General features: G+C 40.6%; 1 protein-coding gene and 1 long non-coding RNA gene across 4 annotated transcripts in view; one reads left to right on the top strand and one right to left on the bottom strand.

Moving 5' to 3' along the window:
- The window catches only part of prkcaa (protein kinase C, alpha, a), a 488,890-nt gene extending 473,971 nt beyond the window's left edge, over positions 1-14,919 (top strand). For all 3 annotated transcript variants that reach the window (XM_034187877.1, XM_034187878.1, XM_034187879.1), the window contains one exon: positions 13,837-14,919. In XM_034187877.1, the coding sequence (XP_034043768.1) occupies positions 13,837-14,001 (165 nt within the window). In that variant the 3' untranslated portion in view covers positions 14,002-14,919. The remainder of the gene's footprint in view (positions 1-13,836) is intronic.
- A 7,416-nt stretch (positions 14,920-22,335) lies between these two features.
- On the bottom strand, positions 22,336-24,139 carry LOC117525928. Its single transcript, XR_004565168.1, has 2 exons — positions 23,927-24,139; positions 22,336-22,547 (listed from the first exon to the last, which is right to left on the bottom strand). It is a non-coding gene; the product is annotated as an uncharacterized LOC117525928 (long non-coding RNA).
- Positions 24,140-24,460: the final 321 nt, after the last annotated feature.

The raw sequence follows: 24,460 nt of genomic DNA, 5'->3' as shown, positions 1-24,460 counted from the left end.
CTAAGTCTCACTGCAGTCAAAGGCCAAAGAAAAGAGATAGGTTTTAAGGCAGTGCCTAAAAGTGGCAAGTGAAGGTGCCTCTCTTGCACCCAAAAGCAAACTTCCACAATTTAGGTGCAACAACACAAAAGGCCCTGTCCCCTCTGAGCTTCCTTTTAGATCTCGGTACCTCCAGGAACAGCTGGTCAGCTGACCTGAGACACCGACAAGGTATGTAAGGGTGAAGAAGCCCAGAGAGGTACAACGGGGCTAAGCCATGAAGAGAGTTAAAAACAAAGATGAGAATTTTAAAATGAACCCTAAAATATACAGGTAACCAATGAAGAAAGGCCAAGACAGGGGTAATGTGCTCTCTCCTTTGAGTTCCTGTCAAAAGTCGTGCAGCAGCATTCTGAACCAGCTGCAAACATGAAAGCAGCGACTGACTGACTCCCACATAAAGCGAGTTACAGTAATCCAAGCAAGATTAAATAAAAGCATGGATCACCGTCTCAAAATGCTGTCTACAAAGAAAAGTTTTCAATGTAGCCAAACGCCTTAAATGATAAAAGCTGGATTTTACTACAGCTGTAATTTGGCTGTCCATTTTAAAATCACTATCCACCTTAAAGATCAGCAATCACAGGCTTAAAATATACCTCCAAGGGTCCCAAATCAACAGAGGAAGACTCACACGGACCACTAGGTCCAAACACCATCACCTCTGTTTTCTTTTCGTTAAAATTTAAAAAATTCAAAGCCAACCAAGCTTCAATATCATTTAAACATACCAGAAGCAGTTTCAAGGGAAGAACATTGTTCTGTTTCAAGGGCAAGTAAATTTGGCAATCATAACAATAGAATGAAATCCCATGTCTTCTAAGAATAGAGCCCAAAGGCAGTAAATAAATTGCAAAAAGCAGTGGCCCTAAAATAGAGCCCTGTGGAACATCTCATGTCAAAGGAACTGCACACGATTCTGAACCAAGAATATTCACAGAGAAAGTTCTATCTGCCAAATAAGACCTAAACCATTTGAGCGCAGTGGGGGAAACCAGGGCAAGGTGAATCACGGGGCACAGTGAACCAGTAGCTATATCTGCAAAACTACATACATATTTGCAGCCGTTATGCCATATTTTTATGCATAAAGACACCCCCCCTTATAAATTAGTGTTTTGTTTTTGGATACATTAAGGGTAAAACTAAGTGGCAAGTGAAGTCAGTTTTTCCTATTTAATTTTGTGGATGTCAGTGTCTTTGTATTTATTTCTCACAACGGAGGAAAGGTGGCCCAAAAAATTGTTATTAGTTAAAAGACTACCCCCTCCAACTGATGAGCATGTGTTATATCTTCTCCAGACTATCAGCTATTTGATAACATGAATCATGTATGTACCATGCACCCGGGGCACAGTGAATCGGGCACAGTGACTCAGTCTAGAAAGTGATTTACTAAGCTCTCGTATCAAGTGGATGACAAATATTACTTGTTCAAGCTTAAACATTTATCTTTCCATGAATTATTTCTATAATTTGTGTATATAAACACCTGTTTTCATGTTTAAACAGAAATTATTGATAGTTGTATTTATAATAGTTTCTAAAGGACTTATATCACTATATAAGACACTCGCACATTACATAGCTGGTTTGCTGGATTATAGTTTGTATATGCATCAGCATATATTAATAATTTTGAAGAAATTTTTATAATCATGTGATTAATCACTGATTCACTGTGCCCCGTGAATTAGTGTCCGGGGCACAGTGAAACAAAAAATTTTTAAATCAATTTCAAACACCTGTAAATTACACTTGGGGAGACATAAATAACACAGCCTTATAAACAATAACTTGCTGTATTAAATCCACAATAGAATGACCTAAACTTATGCATAATGTGTTCATGCTGCCACAAAACTACATTTCTGATCCACTATGCCCCGTCTTCCCCTACCACCAATGCCCACTTTCTGATATAATCGAGATATCAAAATATTATGGTTACCAGTGTCAAAGGCAGCAGTTAGATCAAGCAAAACCAAAACAACATAGTTACCAGAATCGCATGCAAGAAAAATGTTATTAAAGTAAGTAAGTAATGTTTATTTATATAGCACCTTTCACAGACAAGGAAAGTCACAAGGTGCTTCACAAAAAACATACACAGATAAAAATACTGAGAATAAAAGACAATGTACATCACAATAAAATAACTCTAAGACACACACAGTGGTCATAAAACAGCCCTCTCACTACTACTACTCACTAGACCCTTATTAAGGCAGATTCTGTACTATGAAGGGTTTTAAACCCTGACTCGAACTCCTCCAAGATACCATTCTCATCCAAAAACTGATTCAGATGACAAAATACAATCCTCTCCAAAACCTTAGAAAGAAAGGGTAATTTGGAGATAGGCCTATAATTTGCCAACACAGTATGATCAAGGCCATGTTTCTTAAGCAAAGGCTGCACTACTGCATGTTTAAATTTAGCAGGAGCCACCCCAGAAGACAAACTACAATTCATCACCGTGAGAACTGATTGCCCTATACTGGGTAAAATTTCTTTAAAGAATCATGGAGGAGAACGGTCATGGGGGAACCTGAAGAATTAATATGTCCTATCACATCTTCTAAAAATGAGTCACAGACTCAAACTGGGTAAAAACAACAGAAAGGGACCAAAATCAAGGGCTCTGAATCAGGAGTTATAATAGAAGCTCTGATATTAGCAACCTTTTCATAAAAAAGAGCACTAAATTATTGCCCATTTCTGGACAAGCATCCGAACAGACATTCCCTGCAACTTTCAATACAGAGTCGTTTGTTGTAAATTACACAAGTGGGTTATCACTATGGGAGGAAATAATATTTGCAAAGTATTCCCTTCTTGCCTCCTTTACTGTGTTCTAATAATGGCGCCAATAATCTTTTACAATTTGAAAAGACACCTGCAAGCTGTCCTTTTTCCATCTGCGTTCAACTTGGCAACATTCCCTCCTGACAGCACGAGTTCTGTCATTTAACCAAGGCTCAGATTTAGTCTTAGGTCGCCGAGTCTTAAATGGAGCCACCAAATCCAGGATGGTTTGACATGAAAAATAAAACCAAGAAATAAGATCTTCTATATCAAAAGTAAAAAGTTCAGAAGGGATACAGATCTGCTGAAAAGCCGTTGAAAACTGAACGGCAGTAGAGGGGTTAATAGCCTGACATCGCCAAACCAGGGGGCAAGGTTTAACTGCAGTCTGTATCAAACCAAAAGAAAATAAAACAGGCAAATGATCCAAAAATCCAAAGTCACCGATTTCCAAATTTGTCACAGACAGGCCGCAGGATATGTATTTGCTCGTGTTGTGCCATCTTTTCATTACACATTAGTCAAGATAATGCTGCATGTGTCATACGGTAATACAGACATGTATACACATTTTGCACCAAAGGTAAATACATTTGTTGTTCAATAAACACGGTATCTAACTTACAGTGAGTCATGTCTCTCTAATGATAACAGATCTGTGATAAGAAATATGACATTTATTTGAAATTGTTGGTTTTTTATTGAGTTTAAACACAGCTGCAAGCAGGGGCTATATATGGCACGTGTTAAATGGGCCATATGTAATTTCAGTGCATGGTTAAAGCGACATCCAGAAATTATGAATCTGCTATTTTTCATATTGTTCCATTTTACTGCAAATCCTCTGTGTGTACACATGATCATGTAGAACACACGGGCACACACACATTTTCACGGATGTGTTGTATTTTAAATATTTAGTTATCTTCTGTTTCAGCTGTCACGGGCTCCTCTTCTACTAAGTACTCAATCTTGGCCTATTTGTCCATGTGGTTCACTGCCATGTGGTTCACTGTAGACAGGGGTTCGGTTCCAGGTTTGTGCAACCTTGGCTGGACTGGCGTCCCATCCACAGGGAGTCATAGATTCTTATCCACTTCACGCTGTGTTATCCAGGGATAAACACTGGCCTGATGAAATTATAGTCCTTCATAGTCCTTTCTCTTTGTGTGTTGAGGGGACGTTAAGGGATGAGAATGTTGCCAGAATAATGTGGAAAACGGGGAAGGAATTGGTTGTTGATACTGCACCAGGTTTCGTGTGGAAAACGGGGAAGGAATTGGTTGTTGATACTGCACCAGGTTTCGTGTGTACATGTACGGCACATGAGTGGACTGAGTGGATGAGGTCACAGAGGAAGAAAATTTCTCAATGTGCCACACAGAGGCTGCTGGGTTGTCCATGTGCACATCCTCTGTGCAGTGTGAGTTTGCATCAGTATGGATTTAGAAGAGGGTACGGGTGAATAATGAGAGCGATGGAAAGAGAGCTAGAATATATTTAATACTTTCTGTAAGAACTGTAACACACTACATAGTGATCCGTCATGTCCATCTCGATATGCCGTGTAATGCACTGTTGTTTCTGAGGCCATTCCCACCAAATAGCTATTGTTACATCCGCCTCCCCTTCACCCATCACCAGGTCAATCCCTGCCTCTCTAATCCACTCATCTTCTTTCCTTCCACCTTGTGCATCCTCATTCAGTCTCACTTCATCCGCTTGTGGCATCTGTGGAATTGCAATCAGTACCTTGGAAGCGCCCAGCTGGGAGATTCAAACCATCTGTATCAATTGGATGAAGGCTTCAGATGGCACAAAAGACAAAGTCTGTGCGGGAGACTGAATGTTGGCGCAGGCTAAGTTATTAGTGACAAGACTGCTGTATGGCTAATTTAAAGGCAGCATTTAAATTAGCCATACAGCAGCATTCTTAGTGTGAAATGATTTCATGAGAGCAGAACACTCACATGTTTGACACCCACTTGTGGGCATGTGTCCATCCTTATGGCTACAGCAAAGCACAAAAAAGTAGGTCACATGGAAACGCTTCTGATTGATAGTGATGGGAGCAACGAAGGTAGGGAGGCATGAGAGAGTGGGAGGACTTAGTCACTGTGTAGACATCTTGGCACAATAGCCAAAGAAAAGCATGGTGTACTTGAAGATAGAAAACAAACACAAAAGAGACAACAGTGGCAATAAAAACATTGTTGGTCACTGAAACAGAAAATAAAATAAGAAGTGTAGACTTCTGCATCTCAAAGCTTGTCCTATTCTCTGTGGTTTAGATCTTGACCATTACAGTGAGACTTTTTAGTTTGTGTATCTACTTACAGTATTTAACAAGTAACAGCCACCATGTGGACACTAGGGTCCTGCGAATAGGAACAAGACTTCACAAGCAACTTGAAAGGCCTGTGCATCTTTATTTCTTGCTATGGTCATTGTTCATGTTAACAGACGTCAACATAGGTGTGTGTCTCCTCAGGGATAGAATACCTGAACCACCTCCAGGGGCTCCTTTCAGCCTGAAGCCGTAATATATTTACTCTAAGCTCTTTGAAGCTTCCTAAGGCCCTAGTGCCACTATGGAAAAACTAAATGATCATTTGCATCATTATTTTGGTCAAAAGTATATGACTTCCAGAGCTTACTGGGGTGGTCGCATTTTAATGTAAAGCAGTTAGGATGAGAGACATTAAGTCCAGTTCAGAAACTTCATCGTCTGAGCTGGATGCAAGTGGATTGGTCCAGGTTGGGAAAGCGTTACTACCGCAGACTGTGTATATATAACTGGACAAGCCCTGCATGATGTCATCCATAGGTTTTCTGTGGAGACCTGGAAGAGCTGTTTTGAAGGAAATTTAGTATGCACTACCAGCTGCACAGAATATTGGATAAATCTGGATTATGATTTACATACCAATTATTAAAAACAAAAGGAAGTGCTGAATAAATGCGTTGGCCTGTAATCATCCAGCTATAATGAGCACTTATGCTGTAGGAATATTGTTGTAGGTTGGTGTGTCAGTTCCCCCATGACATATTATTACACATTTAATTTTTGCAGCACAGTATCTCATAGTACAGAGAGTCACACTTGTTCACACAGTTGTAAATGCAGATAATATAAAGGCTTTTGGTTTTTGCATAGTAAAAGGGTTCCAGTATTTTCTTCCCATGTATCCTGCACTGTTTTCAGTTGTCCTATTAAATCACAAGCTCTTGCAAAAAAAAAAACATGTATTGTTGAGAGGTTATGCTGTTTGTGGGTGGAAGCATGTCAATGCCACATATAACTGTGGTGTACCCTTAAAATCTCAGAGGCTCAAAGGTAACAAATGTTGTTGACCAACTCTAACCCAGGTGAGGATCTGTGCAAGAGCTTTCTCAGATAATGCATCTGTCTTGCCAAAGTTTGTCAGGTATTGAACTGGCTCACTGGCTAAATCAGCATGCTAAGTGCCACCCTAGGTCACTGAGTCATTGCCTGTCAGGGTGTCAGAGCTTCGACCTTTGTTTTAGCGAGTGAAACACCTGTTTGGAGACAGCTAGTGGCATCATGTGTTCCTCCTGAGGCCCACACTGTTGCCAGATTTTTTTGTTCTATTTTCAGTCTTTCCTTAATTCTTTGAAAGTCCTTCACGCTCAACTTTGCAATTTAGGTATTTTACAATTTGTTGAACCAAAGTCAAAAAGAAATATAAGTCCCTATAGTGATATATTTAAATGACGCGGAATAAATAGGTGGATCTGTATAAATTAAATAGACTGAGCTGAAAATCAGTGCCATTTTCTTATAAATAGAAGCCAGTCCTCTGTGTATTTTTCACATGGAAAATATTCCAAATATGGCAGAGTTACTGTTATGTCAGCTAAACTGTCTGGGTAAAGTTTATTGAGACGTCCTTGTAGCTGGTGCATTCAACATCAAGGTGTTGAATGCAAAGAAAATATTTGTTATGGAATTCTCCCCAGGCCCAGATAAATATGTTCTCATGATTAAAATAAGCTGTAATTTTACAAGACATTTAAAAAAAAATGACTTTATAATGCTTGGATTTCAGGAGGGCCTAAATTTTGTCACATATACAGAGTGGCTCATAAATATATATATAATATACTAGCCTGTTGCCTGTGAGAATCTACGGGCTCTAGATTGGATAGTGTTTATAAAACAGGTAGCTAACATTTTTCAAAGGCAGTAATAAATCATGCAAAGTTTCTATAATGATTTGGAATGGCGTGTGAGTCCAGAATGGTGCATGGTCAATGAAACACAATAGCAAATGGTACAAATAATCCATGTCACGTGACATACAACCCACCAATCAAATGACAAGGATCCACACAGTCGTTATATAAATTCATATTACTAATAATCTTCTGTAAATTGGCTCCCACAAGGAAAAATATAGTACAGCAAAATAAAGAATATCTGAGACATGAACAGAGAAACTAAGTGTTGTGTTGCTAGTCTCATCGAGGAGAGTTGAGGCACAACTGTTAATGGAGGCAGGTGCTCATTTTTCATCCTAAGTAGCTGAGTGTTCTTTTAATATGCTTGAGTGCAGAGGGGTGTGTGTCTGTCCATGTGTACAGAGAGAGTGAGGGAGTGAGGGAGACATTAAACATGAGAGAAAGTAGGTCAGAAATGCCATATAGCACATTATGTCACTGTGTGCGAGGATGTATTAAAAGCTCTGGTCTCAGCCCATGAGGTTCAGCTGAATCACACAATGAGGACGTCCTGCCACACGCTTTCTGAAAAGGGTAAATATGCTTTACTGAATTCATCACAACACCACAGCTCATAGCCTCACATCTCCTTTTGTTGTTACTGAGATGATTCTGTCAGAATAGTGTACAGCCGGCATCACACCAGATGGCCCAGTGTAATATGTTATGTTGTGATCAGGATGTGGGAGGGCCTATCGCATTCTTTCTGCGTGTGTACAAAGTGGTCGTGATGACATACACTAATGTCTGACTTAATATGACAATCACAGGTGCAGAAAACAGCGCTAAAGTGCATGAGCACGAAATTTCTTGATGTCTCAGCTCGGAACATTACAAACAAGTGACGGTGAAGCTGAAAAAAGCTACAAGAAATAGTTTTCTTTTCTGATGATAAAGGAGAGTTCAGTCAACATGATGGAAAGACTCCAGGGTTTTGAACATTCCAACAATTCCACAGCTGCACCCGAATTCATTCTCAACCAGACTTCCTCTAGGATAACTTTATTTTCTGTCGTGTCATCATGCTTGAGACTGTCCGCTATACCAGGGTCACCAACTCTGTTCCTGGAGAGCACCTGCCCTGCATGTTTTCCATGTCTACCTACTCAAGTCACCTGATTTTTTTTTTTTTTTTTAATTGGTGTTTTCCAGCTCTTGATAGACTGAGAACACCTGGTAGAGTTTATTGCCTTGGAGTGAAACAGGGAGCGTTAGAAGACATGCAGGGCAAGTGCTCTCCAGGAACAGGGTTGGTGACCCCTGACCTAAACTATGGTGAGCTTTTAAAAATGGATGATTCCATCTGTCAGTACTATATATAGCAAAATAATTAAAAAAAACATGGTAACCATTGTTACAAACTTAAAGCTTGAAATTATGTATGCAAATGCACACCCACAATGCAAGGTGGTCACCACAAGGTAAAATTTATAGTAGAATGTTTGTTCAAGGTCCATGATAGCTTTGTGGTTTGCAGGTTTCTTGAGGTGACCTTGTGTACCAAGTTTCACCTTAATATGTGAAATCTTTGTCAAGATATTCCATACAAAACGTTTCTCAAATTCTGCCTCTTTATGGCCACTATTAGAATTCCACTGTGCTCAGCACTGAGTCTGTCTGAGGTATGTGCCAAGATTCACCTTGATACACAAAGTCTTTATGGAAATATTTCCAAGAACTTTACTCTGGTGTTCATAAATGGAATCAAAACACATCCAACATTACAAGGTTTTTACAATTAGGGTTAGGATTTCAGGTACTCGACCCCCTGGTGGCCATAATTAAATTTAAAATGTGTTCAATGCCAAAGTTGTCCAAGATCTTAGTGATGTGACCTTTTGTGCTAACTTTTAGCTCAATAAACAAAGATTTTATCAAGCTACAGCCTGGAGACACACAGGACAGGGACACACATAGACAGACAGATGTGCACACGGACCCGAGCAGTTCCTGGACCTGTGCTGCCTTTGTGATTCAGGTAAATAGTGAACGTGTCGCTCCAGATTGAACTGGACTTGACTTTGGGTAAATTAACCGTGTATGTCATACGTCTCTGAAGAATACCCTGTAAGTTCGGTAGCTGACGTTTCACCTCCCTGGTCAGGATGTAATCACAAAGTCATTGCTGTGAGCAGCTAAAGGACATGCTGGGGCTGGATATTGCGGGTAGAAAATGTTTGGCTTGTCATGGGTGATGGGCGGTCAGTGATGGATAGAAGACGACAAGTCAACACAAAGAGTGACAGCGTTTGAAGGATGCCCGCTATTACCCATCAGCTATTTGGTGTGTTGGATAGAGAGAGAGTGCATTCAGGGAGAGAAGATGGCACAGAGACACAAAGGCAAATTTGATGTCCGGCCTTCCATCCACTCTGACAAGATAGACATTGACAGCCTGCAGCTAACATCACCTGTCAGCAACAGCAGTCAAAGGAGAACACACACACACACACAGAGTGAAAAAATCTGTGTGTGTGTGTGTGTGTGTGTGTGTGTGTGTGTGTGTGTGTGTGTGTGTGTGTGTGTGTGTGTGTGTGTGTGTGTGTGTGTGGTGTCTTAATTTTGCATGATTTCTTTTTCTGTTAATTTTTTAAAAACAAGTGGCGGGGGCGTCTGACTTCACACAGATGGGCACATAACGGTTAACACACAAATATATGCTGTTTGTACTGATGAGTGAGTGTCACACACTGAAGGACAAAATGTCAACTCGTGATGTCTATGAATGTAGGGCACGAACAGGACGGCCAAAATTACTCACTCCATCTCAACGTGAGCTTCAAAGCCAAGCACACTCAGTCCACCACATAAAACCCATAAAGAAGTCAAAGTGCTCCAGAAATCAACAAATTTTCATGATTTGGAGGTGAACCTATACATAGTTTTTCTACAAGTGGTGATGTTGACATTTTTGCTTTTGACCAGTTCCGGCTGTAAGACTCACCCACTTAGGCGCATATGCGTGAGTTAAAGGCGGGGATTCACCTCTCGTCTGACATTCAGAGATCATTCCGTGGCTGTTTCCCTTTACACTTACTTACAGTATCACCGTACTCATCAATAGTACATGTTCCACCTTTGGAAAAAAACATTGACGCTTTGTATTTGTGTATGTTACCGGTATGTACTTCATTAAAAGTTAAACAATAGTGTGGAGAGTGAAAAACTGTTTAGCTCTGTCTCACATTGTAGATAAAAAAAAAGCTGATAACACAGAGAAGCTTCTTTTCATCAAAATGAATCTGCCCCTCACATTTTCAAAAAACTCTTTTAGTCCTCACAGACATGAGTAAAGTTATTGATGGACAGTTTCAGTTCTGTTCCTGGTGTTGTATATTTAGTAGTGCTGAAGTTTCAGTGAGATGTCTGCCAGTGTCATATTTGTTAAGAAATACACGGTTAATGTTAAAGGACAATTTGTTGTAGTCAAAAAGTGAACGTACATGATTTAAGTGAAATATTTGAAAATAAAAACAAAGCTAATGATATTGATAACAGTTAACAGTCAAAAGTAAGGAACAACTGATGAATAAAACATGATTTCAAAGTCATCATAAAACTGTAATGGTATCATTAAGTATTCTTATCAGTACTCGGTATCGATGAGTACCAAAATGTACGAGGTCTGTCCATAAAGTATCGTACCTTTTTATTTTTTTTTAAACTATATGGATTTGATTCATATGTTTTCACATCAGACAAGCTTGAACCCTCGTGCGCATGCGTGAGTTTTTCCACGCCTGTCGGTGACGTCATTCACCTGTGAGCACGCCTTGTGGAAGGAGTGGTCCCGCCCCATCGTTGGATTTTCATTGTCTGGAAATGGCGGAATGATTTGGGGGTTTTTTCCATCAGAATTTTTTCAGAAGCTGTTAGAGACTGGCACCTGGAAACCATTTGAAAAATGTATCTGGCTTTCGGTGAACATTTTACGGGCTTCACAGAGAATAAGGTCCGTTAGTACAGCTTTAAGGACGGCCCACAATGGCGCTCGGCGTGCCGCACTCCGAGCCGCGATGACAGGCACGAACCATCGGATTATTTCTAAACGGATGGCTGTGTGGAGCTGGGACCGTCGTGTGCACTTTCTCTTGGTTATCACAAGAGCTGGACATCAACCATTTTCCAGCAGATTTCACTTTTAACAAGTGATTTTGTTGTGGAAAGCCGCACGGAGGCTTTGTGCATCACAACCGATTTGCTGTTCGAGCGAGACAAAGAACGCCTCCGTTTCGGCGTGTCAGAGGACAAGTTCAGACATGCCCAGCTCTCCACAATTTCTCTTATAACTCACTCGACTGATAAGCATCGAAAGCCGAGATAGGCATGTCTCAGCTTGTCCTCTGACACGCCGAAACGGAGGCGTTCTTTGTCTCGCTCGAACAGCGAATCGGTCGTGACGCACAAAGCCTCAGCGCGGCTTTCCATGACAAAATCTCTTGTTAAAAGTGAAATCTGACGGAAAATGGTTGATGTCCAACCTTATTCTCTGTGAAGCCCGTAAAATTTTCACCGAAAGCCAGATAAATTTTTCGAATGGTTTCCAGGTGCCAGTCTCTAACAGCTTCTGAAAAAATTCTGATGGAAAAAAACCCCAAATCATTCCGCCATTTACAGACAATGAAAATCCGATGACGGGGCGGGACCACTCCTTCCACAAGGCGTGCTCACAGGCGAATGACGTCACCGACAGGCGTGGAAAAACTCACGCATGCGCACAAGGGTTTAAGCTTGTCTGACGTGAAAACACATGAATCAAATCCATATAGTTTAAAAAATAAAAATAAAAAGGTACGATAGTTTATGGACAGACCTCGTATGTACTTGTACTCAGTCTGAAAAAAGGTGGTATCGGTGAAGGTGCCTCACAATGCAAGTGATACTCCTCATCTAAGCATCTTGAAGTGAACCTGTAGCCTGTTGGACACAAAGTCATTCCAGTAGTACCTGAGGATCCTCCAAAGAGACCTAGTACCAAAGACATCCAGTAGTTGCCTTGGTTAGCATACAAGTCTAAGAAACATACAGAAAGCCAGGGGGCACCAGGACCACAAAAACGTGGCACTTCATTCTCCTGCACATGTGTAAGCATCGCCAAACACCTCTGTCCAGTGACCTCATGACTCCATAAATGCTTGTGTCTCACAAGAGTTTATGGAGTCTTATGGATTTAGACATGTCTCATCTCTAAATCTCAAAAGTTGAGGACTCAGAGACATGAACGTCACTGCAGATGAGTTAATCTTTTTGAATGTTTAGCTCCTGTACCTGCTGAAAAATTATTTTATAAGTGCTTATTTATCCACCAAGTGAAATGGCACATTTCAGTTGTTTCCTTTCAAAGGAACACTTAATTGTTCACAAGTTTAATTATCCTTAGCGTCAGGGGATCAAAAGCACACAATGTTCCATTACCTCTCACAGAGTCAAACCTGAGCCCTGTTTGTTTGAGTTTTGCAGCTGTGCCAGTGTTGATGGCAGTGGACTTTGTTACATGAGATGTAGAGCATGTTATCTGACGTTATTGGAACAAAAAATTCAGTAACTTACAGCAGTGGGATAAATGGTCGGGATCAGCTGAGAGATGCTCTCCTTTTGATCTGAACCAATGGGATGATGTGTAGATAAAAGGAAGAGCAATGACCTATTTCAGTGCAACACACAGAGGGTCAACAGTTTGAAGTGGTCAGATTTACAAATGGTGCTTGTTCATTTATTTGGTAATATGAATTCTGTTCATGTTTGTGGCTTCAGAGTCATCATCATGTCAAATGCTTGTATTCTTGTCGGGCTTCTATTTGTTTTCATAGTAAATTACACACATTGGGCCTTATTTAAATGATCTGTAGTGTGTGGTGGAAAGAACATAGCACATTTGGGATGTGTCCAATTCTATTTTGCTGTTTACACAGAGTGCAGTCTGAACACAGACTCGGGCGCAAGGCACAAAGGGGTTGTGTTTAGTCAGTTAATTAATTACGTGTGTCTTTTGGATATAACATGAAATAAACCAACCAGGATGTCTTCTGTCATTTACGTAAGAGTGGTGTGAGATTGAACCTGTTTAGACGGTGGACTCATTAGACAGTACAGGGAGGTGTTCTGGCGAGGAAATGGATCAACATGCAAGTGAATCATTTACAGGAGCAGCAGTTCCCTGAAATGAAACAACTGCACCTCCTTTCTGCACCTACACCTCATCCTCCTCCATCGCCATCAACCCAATATCCTCCATCTTCCATCACATGCACCCATTCCCAACCCCTGCTGGTTTTGTATCTCCCTTGGGCAGCTACTTTTATTTTTTCCTGTTTATTTTTGGTTTGCATTCAGGTATTTTTTAAATTTTTTTATGACAATGATGAGTCCTATTGAACATCCCAGAGTGTACAAGAGGTGTGTGTGGTGCATCATGAACCCACTTATGTAAGGTGTATCCAAATACTGGGCTGTACATGAACTCTGCACTCGACTTTTGACCGAAGTTTTGGTGATTTATGGCACAATCACCTAGCAATGAAACTGACCGCATCTCGTTTCCAGATGAACATGCCCGTGAGGGCAGGAACATTTGCTATTTACAGAACAGTGATTCTGGCTGTGAAATGACAAATGCGTTTGTTGGAAACTCACACTGGTAAGTGTTGTGCGTCGCTTTGCACCAGGTATAAGATATGGTCCCGTTATGCCTAAATTTAACCTTTCCATTCATGCCTCTTTTATTTATTTCTTTTGTTTTCCCAACAGTGTGGCAAAGGAGCAGAGAACTTTGACAAGTTCTTTACCCGCACGCAGCCCCAGCTCACGCCTCCAGATGAGCTGGTTATTGCCAACATCGACCAGAATGAGTTTGCTGGGTTTTCTTTCATCAACCCACAGTTTGTACATCCATCAATCATCGACAGCCAATGAGGAGGATTTAGGGAGGGGGAGGTGCACGGTCCCTGCACACCCTCTCCACTCACTGCCACACTTAAACCAACTGCCAGTCCAACATCTGACTGAGTCCTGATCAAGACCCACACTAAACTAAACTTGTATGAAATGTCTTAGTTCATGAGCAGCGTTCTCGGGCATGTGTGTTAATTTTTTGCCAGTATGGATTTTATAGATCCAGTTGTTCCTTTCCCCTACAGCTTATATCGACTATTTACAGTAAGTACGAGCACCAAGACAAAAAACGCCATTAGATATGTGTTAAGATATGATGAAGTGGAAATTTTGTAATTTTTTTGTCCATAAGTGATGTAAGCAGGAGAATATTTAGGTCGTCTTGAAAAAATGGGATTTAATGCATTTATTCAAAAGTTTTAGAAATTAGTGCAAGTATTGATGTTTACACATCTTCAGTGATGCATATGGTTGTTGGTTACTCAAACATCTATGTGGGTCGTTCAGGCTACATAGATTTTATGTGGTGACCTAAAAAACACACATTTAAGGCTTTGTAGATGCTATAGCCAAATACGTAGGATACATGGTTCAAGTGTTGGAAATAGGCATCTCGTGGTTCCAGGTTTCCTCTCACTATTATATACTTCCCCTTCATGATGTAAAATTCTATTTAACCAAAATTTGATAATGCACAGTCTCAAATTCTATGTAAAAACAGCTACAGAAATCACTCATCACTGTAACGAACTAGCTGTAAAGTGCTCAGAGAGCCCAGCGGCACTACGCCCACATTTCAAAACAAGTATGTAGAGAAAATCTTACAGAGGCTTTTAAAATAGTCACATGCACAAACATTAAAATATCTCAACTCATTTTCATTTGAGCAGAAAAACAACATTTGTTCTAGATTTTGTGGCTGTAAATTTGACCTTGACCTCTGACCTTGATATTTGGCTGATCCTCACCTAAATCAAATCACTTCTTCCAATCCATAGAACGAGCGCACCTGCCAAGTGTGATCGAAACCAGAGTAGGCATTCTTAAAGGCCCCTTCACTCATATTATGAATAAGTACCACTCACAGAACACAGTGTGAGCAGCTGCGCGATGTGGTTACACATCACACAGCTGTTGTGAAGAAAAAAATTTAAAATACATGCTACTCAAAAGCTGAGGACTGTGTAACCACATTGCACAGCTGCTGTGAAAATAAAAAAATACATGCCACCCATGGGATTCAAACCTGCACTTTTCAAAAGCTGTGATTGCCAGCCAGAAACTTTACCACTGAGCTACTGTCGTTGTCCTGTGACAGGTATGGGAAAATGCCTGATATCAAGAAAGACATGGACGTACTTAAGAAAAAATAAAACCACACACCATATAAAAACACCGCATTTTATTGAATCCCTCTTATCAAGCAGACAATACAAGTATGATCCGTCTGTTCCCCTGTTGGTGACCCATGGTCACAGACGTACAGTCGTGAAATGACTTGAATGAGAAGCAGGGCGCTCTTATCATGTACACATCTACTGGCAGCATGTCCAGCCGGCCCCGCGCATGTGTCCTGCCCAACACGTTTGTGGACGGCGCACCGTGACACCGTGTCATGTGGAACAGAGCTCATGTGGGTGACGTGACATTCAGATCGCCTGCTGCGTGTTATGATCTGACGGTCCTTTTTCATCTGGGGTAGCCTGTCAATGTCCATGCCGTGTGTGCACTTGCTACAGCCCATTGCAACAGCGATATATGTTTTTATGCATGCCATGTGAGGACAACAAGCAGACATGCGCGTCACAGTGGGCGATTGTTAGTTTATGTCCGTCCAAACACAGTGCGTGTTCCCCAGCCGTGACATACATATCCACAGATCTCCACAGCTGCTTCTGTGGGCGGCCACACCCCCTGTCAGTTCAGCGCACACACCAACATGTCACTGTCTGTTTGCAAAGCCACACTTGTGGAGCACTTAGGCACATTTCACATCCAGCTTAACAGTGATCGTCTGCTGACTGTTGTCCTGTTAACAGTGCGAATGGCCACACATTTTCTAAGTACCATGCCAGCGGTGTTAGATGTTCATCCGTGTCACCTGGAATTTGGCCAACACCTGCCGTGAGAGGGTTTGATGGGCTCGCACAGCTCCCACTCTGTCTTTCAGCCGCTGGTGTGAGCAAATAGTTGTAGCAACAGGTGTAGGAGGTGTTAGAGGCAGCTATGATTTTACACGTATTGCATATGATTCCTGATTCTTGTGCAATTTGACCAAATTTGCACTATGTGTGAAGGGGCCCTAAGATATCGCAATAACATACTGTATATACAAACATGGTTACATAGAGTCCAAGAGTGCACACCTTCGGTGGTGTTCCTGCTTAATGTGGAGACTTGAAAAATGCAAATATGTTAGACACACAGGTACGGTGTGGTTCTGTCAGGGGTTTTACCTATTTTTACCTTTTTTTATGAAGTCACAGACTGTTTTTAGAGCCCTCATTTGAGCTGCAGATTCTGTTGTTAGTTAATTGTGTGGACAAAGAAAAATATTTTTAGCATGTCACCGTGGCAAAACCTAAATAAATCTACAGTGAAAGTTAAACCTGAAGCTTTACAGTCATGTTCTAACACTAATGTGTTGAATTGGTCCGGCTCCCAAAGCACATACATGTCTTAACAGCTCATTTGGATGAAACATTGTTTTATTTGAGAAACTAATGTATGTTTTTTTTTCCATGACTTTTGAGTCTGTATTAACGATGATAATGTTTTACTGCATTCAGTGTCATGCCTTTGGGTATGTTTTCTCAACTAAAGCAGCGAACCAGAAATACTTTTGTTGGAAGATCTCTGCAGGCACTTTTTTATGTTTTTTTTTTTACTTTGAAATAGATTCGTTTTTACTCTTCTCCCCTAGATCAGAATAATATTTTAAAGTATCACATATCAGTGTATGGCTGCTTTGCAAATACCAATGAATTATTTAATAACAGCATAGCAAATTACAGTTTTTATACCAATGCTCGAATGTGCTTTTAAATTGTTAAACCCATATTTTTGTGAAAAAAACATAAATTACCCAATGTAGATTGAGTTTGGAACACATGGATGTTTTGCATAGAGTTGTGAGAAATCTGTTTTGACAGATTAATCAGATAATTAGTTTTTCTTTTCGTTCATCATATTCGATGATTCCTGAATGCAAATTGTGTCTTGACCGGTTGTGTGCCTGGCTGTGGAGTGTCCGCCCCAATGTGCATGCTGTTGATGCCCATGCATGTAATTGACTAAATGCTGCATGCAACTAAGAAAAAGCCCAAAGAGTAAGAACTGTGAAGTAATGGAAATCTATCATTAGACTGTCACTGTTCACTCCTTGTAGTCTTGAAAAGTGATTTATAAATCTATAGAGCACTGTGGCTACAGGCAGATTTGTTTATTGCAAAGAATTTTAGTGGTGCAAAGGATGTGCATGGAAAACTTTCAAAGCACTTTTCCAACATTACCTGCTTTTTCCACTTTGTGTTTGTTATGACTTAAATATTTGAATGGTTTTGCCAAAGTATTGCTCAACACCGTCTGTCTTACCTGTCATGTATCATGCAATCATGCATTTGAGCAGTTGTGTGTTTTTGGTAAGCACATGCAGCTCTCTCATTGATCAAAGTTGCTTTAGCCCAGCATTTCACAGTCGAAAGTGTTTTGGGTGGAATTCAGTTGGAAGTATAGATCTTGGGTAGTCCAACCCAACCTTGGCCAGTGCACATTAACAGTGTACACAAATCCCCCTTGCCCCAAGGCCAAGTTCAGTTTTTAGGGTTCTCTGTGACCTTCAGCCCAACAGTTGGATGGTCTGACAGGTCCTAAGACCAACAAAAGTTTGATCTTGGGTGGTCTGACCATTTTAGACGAACACAGAAAACACCACAGGGGGAAGGGTATAAATTTAATGCATTAATTTAAGGAACAATTGCCCATTGCCATACCAAAATCCCAGAATCTTTGACTGTAATTTTATCTCAAGTTTGACCTGTAAACTTTTGCTTGTTCTTTGTTATTTGATTTCAAGTTTCATCCAACAAATCATATTTTTCATTCCACCACATCTTTCGTTGGGGTGGGTTCAGGTTGGTTTTGGGCGGTCTCTCATCTGTTAAATATACAGCTATGTTAAAGCTATCGGGTGTACCATGATAGCTTCTTCGATTTTGGGTGTTCTGGCCTAACCCAAAACGGGGTGTCTGTTTGTCTCAGGTGGTCTGCATATCAATCAATCAATCAATTTTTTTATATAGCGCCAAATCACAACAAACAGTTGCCCCAAGGCGCTTTATATTGTAAGGCAAGGCCATACAATAATTATGTAAAACCCCAACGGTCAAAACGACCCCCTGTGAGCAAGCACTTGGCTACAGTGGGAAGGAAAAACTCCCTTTTAACAGGAAGAAACCTCCAGCAGAACCAGGCTCAGGGAGGGGCAGTCTTCTGCTGGGACTGGTTGGGGCTGAGGGAGAGAACCAGGAAAAAGACATGCTGTGGAGGGGAGCAGAGATCGATCACTAATGATTAAATGCAGAGTGGTGCATACAGAGCAAAAAGAGAAAGAAACAGTGCATCATGGGATGCTTTGAGTGTTAATTTTTCCTCCGTGAAACTCCACGGATCCAAGGAGACTGATTTGTATCTGTAACACACAGACTGTGTTACCTAAGTCTGTGTTTATAAGTCTGCGGAGTTTATAAGTTGTGTTTATAAGTCTGCGGATCTGTGTAACACACAGATCCGCAGACTTATAAAACGTACATGATGTTGTAAAAAAAAGAACGCTTTGCGATAAGCATTTTAAAAACTGAGTGATGTTCACAATTAAAGAGTACATCACTAACACCCCACCCCCCCCTCCCCATGATGAAATCCGCGGAATCCAGCGGATCCGCCGAGTTTTCACAGCCCTGCAAAATGTAAGTCCCTTTTCTGTTGTTTCTAAATTAATATATCAAGTGACAATGATCTATTTTCACCTTTATATAAAACTGTATATATGCAGCTTTGTTGGTTGTGTTCATGGCCAGACCAACAGTTAAGTGGTCTGGACATCAAAATCCACACCAATGAGAATCATCAGTATACATGCGGAACCTTCACAGTGCTGCTCTGTGACCAGCTAGGTTCTTTAAGAGGCATAGTTTTGTCATTACAAAGTAGAAACTAGTTATCTAAAGTAATATTATTATACTTTGTCACTGCTTGTAGATGAGTGCTCTTGTGTTCCTTTGTTTTTCCTTGTGAAGGTCTTGTGCACTGTTAAAAAAACAAAAACTGTTGAGCAAAGTAAAAAATGCAAGGAAACCAGCTGCATGAACCTCTTGAGCTTACTTATATTGTAGTATCTTAAAGGCATGAGTTAGGTCGGTTTACATACATTAAAATTTTAGCTCAAAGTGATGATAGATTTTAAAATATTAAAAATTTATATTGGGTTTTCCCAGGAATAAACACTCTAAACAAAATAAGTTCCAATAATGAAATAATTAATACCAATAATAGGTGCAACATGTGTAAACCATGGGGTGACTTATGTTGTAATTTTGCACTATATATATAAATACATTTAATTGAATTCTTTTTTTCTCCACTTCAAGAGATATTTTTTGACAGGTGCAACTTATACAACAGAAGGTAATAATACTTTACAACTCTTCTGTGTGCAATTTTTGATCTTGTAAATCTTGATAACTTTTCTCACCACAGCATTGGTCCAGTACTGCACCTGACTGCACCATTTTTTAAGAATGTGCCCATGGATGCACAGAGAAGCACAAGTTTAGTATTTAAACAACATGAGTTTAAACTGTTTGTTGGGAACTAGTAATGACACTTGCCTGTCACACTGTGTGCCACCCTGTGCACCTGGTGTAAAATGCGAGTCTACATTTAGCATTGTGAGTTGACCTTAACTGCTACGTTTAAGTTTGCCAAACTTAACTCTAATCACTATGAGCAGACTTACCAACCTAAGTGTGTCCATCTAATGATCTTAAGACAAATAATCCCAAAACATCTGTGCAGTTGGTTTCCTTACATTTTTACGTTCTCTTACTTTTTTCACTTTTTGGAGTGCAGAACACTGACTCCAGATGTGTACGGCTCAGTAATATTGCTTGTTCTAAGATCCATGGGACCACTTGCTGTCTCATGACTCAGTCAAGAGGTATATGTTGTAAGCCTCATATAGAATTGTCAGACTGTTTTGTTTTTTGGGTTTTGTTTTTTTTTTGGGGGGGGGGGGGGGGGGGGGGGGTTAGTTGTCAGTTATTGTTGCCAGATTTGTCACACTTTTGCTCAAGAAATTCTGAAATTTTCAAGGATATGTTGGAGTAGTCGTATAAAGTCATATCTCGCTAATGGAATCAAGAATTTTATAGCCATTTTCTAATACTTTCTCTTTGGAGTTTTGGTCTACTGGTCTATTCTGTATACTACATGACCTAGCATGTGCCAAACCTGAAAAATGCCAGAAACCTGACAAGGGCAGCTTTGCGGTCACAACAGCCACATGAATGACTGTGTGCACCGGCTGCATCTTCTGTAGGCTGAGAGCTTGTACAGTACACTCTCTGTTAACCACATAACCTATAGCATGCTGCCAACCCACCAGTGCACGTGATGCCCATACACTGTGGAATGCCAGTCTGTGAGATCGCCACCTCTCTTTTCGCTGTATGAGATTGTTCTATGTAGCCTGTGTCACCCACAACAGAATTCTACCTGTGGAACATTTGATCCTACGGGAGATTCATAGCAGTGAAAATATTCTTTGTACATATTCAAACAGAGCTTACTCTGCAACAGCTTATGTGTATGTACGTGCTGACATAGAAGTCTGGAAGTCCCTTTTTTTGGGGGAAATTACAAATGGTTTCCCAATCTTCCTTCCAAGGAATCGTCAAGTCCTTCAAGGTTTTCAGATCAAAATGAGCATGAAGATAAGATTTAGTTCTCCTTATGTGCCTTTCCCAACTTAGAGATACTGTACATCATCTTCATCCTCTTCTTCATTCTCTGTGTCGTTTTAGCTAGGTAAAGTTACTTATATACATTTTAGTGTATTTTACGTCGCGTGTTGCAGTACCTCTAAAGGTTCTTGTGACTAGATAGTCACAATTTTAAGCACGTCTTATTGATTGCCACTGACCTCTCTCACGATGATAAATCTGTAAGAGCTTGTTTGATTGACCTTGACCTCCCTGTGCCTATTATGGGTTGAATGATGCACTGACTTCATTAAAAGACTACCGTAAATCAGTCACTCGAGAGTATCGAATGATGAGGTCTGATGATGTTGTGGCAGAGGAGAATGGAAGAGGTGATTGATTGGTCAAAAGAGTGAAGGGATGGCATTTGAAGTTATTGAAGGACCATCCCTGTGCCTCGTCCTATTGAGCCTTTGCTCTCATCTTTTCGCCAGTGTCTCTTGCTCTACCTGTTAGTCCTTCCTCAGTGCCTGAATCCATGTCAGTCAGTCTGATCATGATATCTACCATTTCATAACCACAGTTCCTCCTGCCTACTGATTCCCCCAAATCCGCCACAGTAACAGAGATGGTCAAATGTATCTTGTGATTTTCTTTGACAAGTCAGTAGTACTTGTGGACGTGAAGACAGTCACAACTACAGCAGTGTGACTTTTGTCCCCAGCGACATTTACTTTCACCCAAAAAATTTTTTAACAGTGGCTAACCTTACCAGGGTAATTCTGGAATCCAGTTAAATGTGTGCCACATTTGGCCCAAATTGGGTTGAAAAATCAAATGATTTGGCCTGGACTTTGGCCGAAATGAATTTTTTTAACAGCAGTTTTGGGGTCAATCTTTAACATACCAAGTTTGGCAGGAATTGGCAAAAGGGCTTGGGAGGAGTAGGCCAACAGAGTGGCAGATGTGATGATCTCAAATGGTTGAACTTTATTAAATTTGACCTTTCTTGACAGTTCGGAAAGCCAGACCTTTATGTATACAAAAATCAATTCAAATTGCGCTGAAAAGCTTAAATTTTGGCTTTTGACACCAATGACCTTGACTGAGATTATTGACCTTTGGTATGTGTGTGTGTGTGTGTGTGTGTGTGTGTGTGTGTGTGTGTGTGTGTGTGTGTGTGTGTGTGTGTGTGTGTGTGTGTGTGTGTGTGTGTGTGTGTGTGTGTGTGTGCCAAGTTTGGTTGCCAATTTTGACCTTTGGCCTCAGTGACTTTGACCTGCGCCAAAACAAACCCTTTAACGGTATTTCTGGGATCAGCCATATAGCCAGCTTGGGGAAAACCTCTGCCAGAAAGAGTTTTTCCTTCCCACTGTTGCCTGTGTGCTTCCTCAGAGGGGTTAGTGAGTTGAGACCTTACCTGTGTGAAGCGCCTTGAGGCAGTGTTGTTGTGTTTTGGCACTATACAAAAAAAAAAGAATTAAAATCAGTCAAAGCAGCTGGAAGGAGTATAAGAAGAACCAGATAGATAAAGCAAATATATTGGCTGTTGACCCAAGTGACTTTGACCTTCACCATTACAAATCCCTTACACCCCTGTCACACCTTGACGATTTAGCCAGCGTATGTCAACTGTATTAAAAAGGCTGGCATACGCTGGCATTTGTCTAATAAGTTATGGGTAAGTTTTGTGTAGGTTAAGAGCATGTTGAAGCATGCTGATATACGTCTTAATAGGCCGAGTACGTCAAAAACATTTAGGCATGCACAATCTTTTCGACATATGCCAGTGTATGTCTCATATATTTCGCATATGCAGTACATAAGTTATAGGTAAGTTATGCGATTGTTTTCTTGTGTTGCTCATAAGTCGAAATACATCCATTAATGTTGTCCATCGATTGGCTGAAAACTGCAATCCTCATGCAAACAGACTGTTTCAAATATTAAAACATTCACACACAGAGTAAATATAAAGTCTTAATCTTACCTGTTCATTTCAGACAGATTCATCATCACAGCCTGAGGAAATCCTATCCACATAAACCGCTCTGATTTTAGGGTTCATCTTAAGATTCTTTTATTTGTTTTTAAATCTTTAAATGGCCCCACCCACCCTACATCTCTGAGCTTCTTCACCCCTATGCCCCTGCACGCTTCCTCCACTCACCTGATCAACTGCTCCTTGAGGTACAGAGGTCAAAGCAAATTCTCAGAGGGGAGCAAGCATCCTCTGTTGCTGCTACAAACATTTGGAATGATTTACCTGTACACATTAGGCAGGCCTCCTCACTGCCTGTTTTTAAAACCAACCTCAAAACCCACTTTTATTCACTGGCTTTTAAACTAGCATGAGATTTTGCTCTGTTTAGTTGTTTTTATTGGTTCTCTGCTTTTTCATCCATTTTTATTGTTGGGTTGTTTTTTATGATGAGTTGATTTTGGAAAACGACGTCTGAAAATACTTTAGTTCCTTGTCGTGGCTGAAGAAACGTAGCGTTTTAAAGGAAGTTCCACTGTGGTTTTTCTGCTCCAGGTGTGTATCTCAGCCTGAGCCAGAGAACACCGGCTCTTTGCACAACAACAAAACGATTAACTTATTTTAAAAGTTGGAAGAGTCACAGCGCCTCATTCATTCACGTCAGCATTTAACACAGACATCAGCTGACAATTCAGCATTCTGCACATAATGGAAATAAATCCCATGATCCACCAAGACTAAAATAAAATAAAATGTTAAATTACTCTGTTTTGCCTCCGTGTGAAGAAGAGACACCCCGCGACATGCTCATCAATAGTTAACTGTTCCATCTGCCAAACGAAAGGGTTATGCCGGCGATAGAAATGCAAAGTGAGCCAGAGTTAACTGCTCCGACATATATCATACCGTACAGTACCGACCCGGACCACTCGGTGGAAACGGGCTGTCAGCATACGCTGGCTAAATCGTCAAGATGTGATAGGACCCTTAAGGGCAGTTCTAGGGTCAACCTACATGCACACAGCATTTTTGGTGGAATTTGTTGGCCATGCGCCTTTGAGGATAGCGGAACAAACAATGTTTCTGAAATTATAGTATGATGATCATATTGTCTTTAACAGTTTCTCCTTTTTACTGTTGAATGATTGGAAGAATAAGACACGAATGAAGTAACTATCAGAGGTCAATATTTTTAAAAGCAAGATTTTCCGATAACAATTTGTGCAGTAACCCCCCCTTCCTAAAAGAAAATGCTCCATTTCATCAGTACCTGTCTCACTTCAGATGATTTTGACTTGTTTTTCCTTCATCTTTGTCCTGTTTGCTGCAGAATGAGGGACATGAAGTGATTTTCCATCTTTTTAGACGTATAATGCACCGGATCAAGGATGTGCAGGAATGCCTTATCTCTTAACCCGTAGTGTAACATAGTCTCCAACTCTCCTCTGTCCATTTATAATCTAAGCTCCTCTGTTCTTGTACATAAATGACTTACAATCAGTATCTTACTTAGATTGTA

This window comes from Thalassophryne amazonica, chromosome 15 (genome assembly GCF_902500255.1).
Source record: "Thalassophryne amazonica chromosome 15, fThaAma1.1, whole genome shotgun sequence".
In the NCBI taxonomy this organism is placed as follows: domain Eukaryota; kingdom Metazoa; phylum Chordata; class Actinopteri; order Batrachoidiformes; family Batrachoididae; genus Thalassophryne; species Thalassophryne amazonica.
This window is presented reverse-complemented; position numbering and strand designations above follow the sequence as displayed.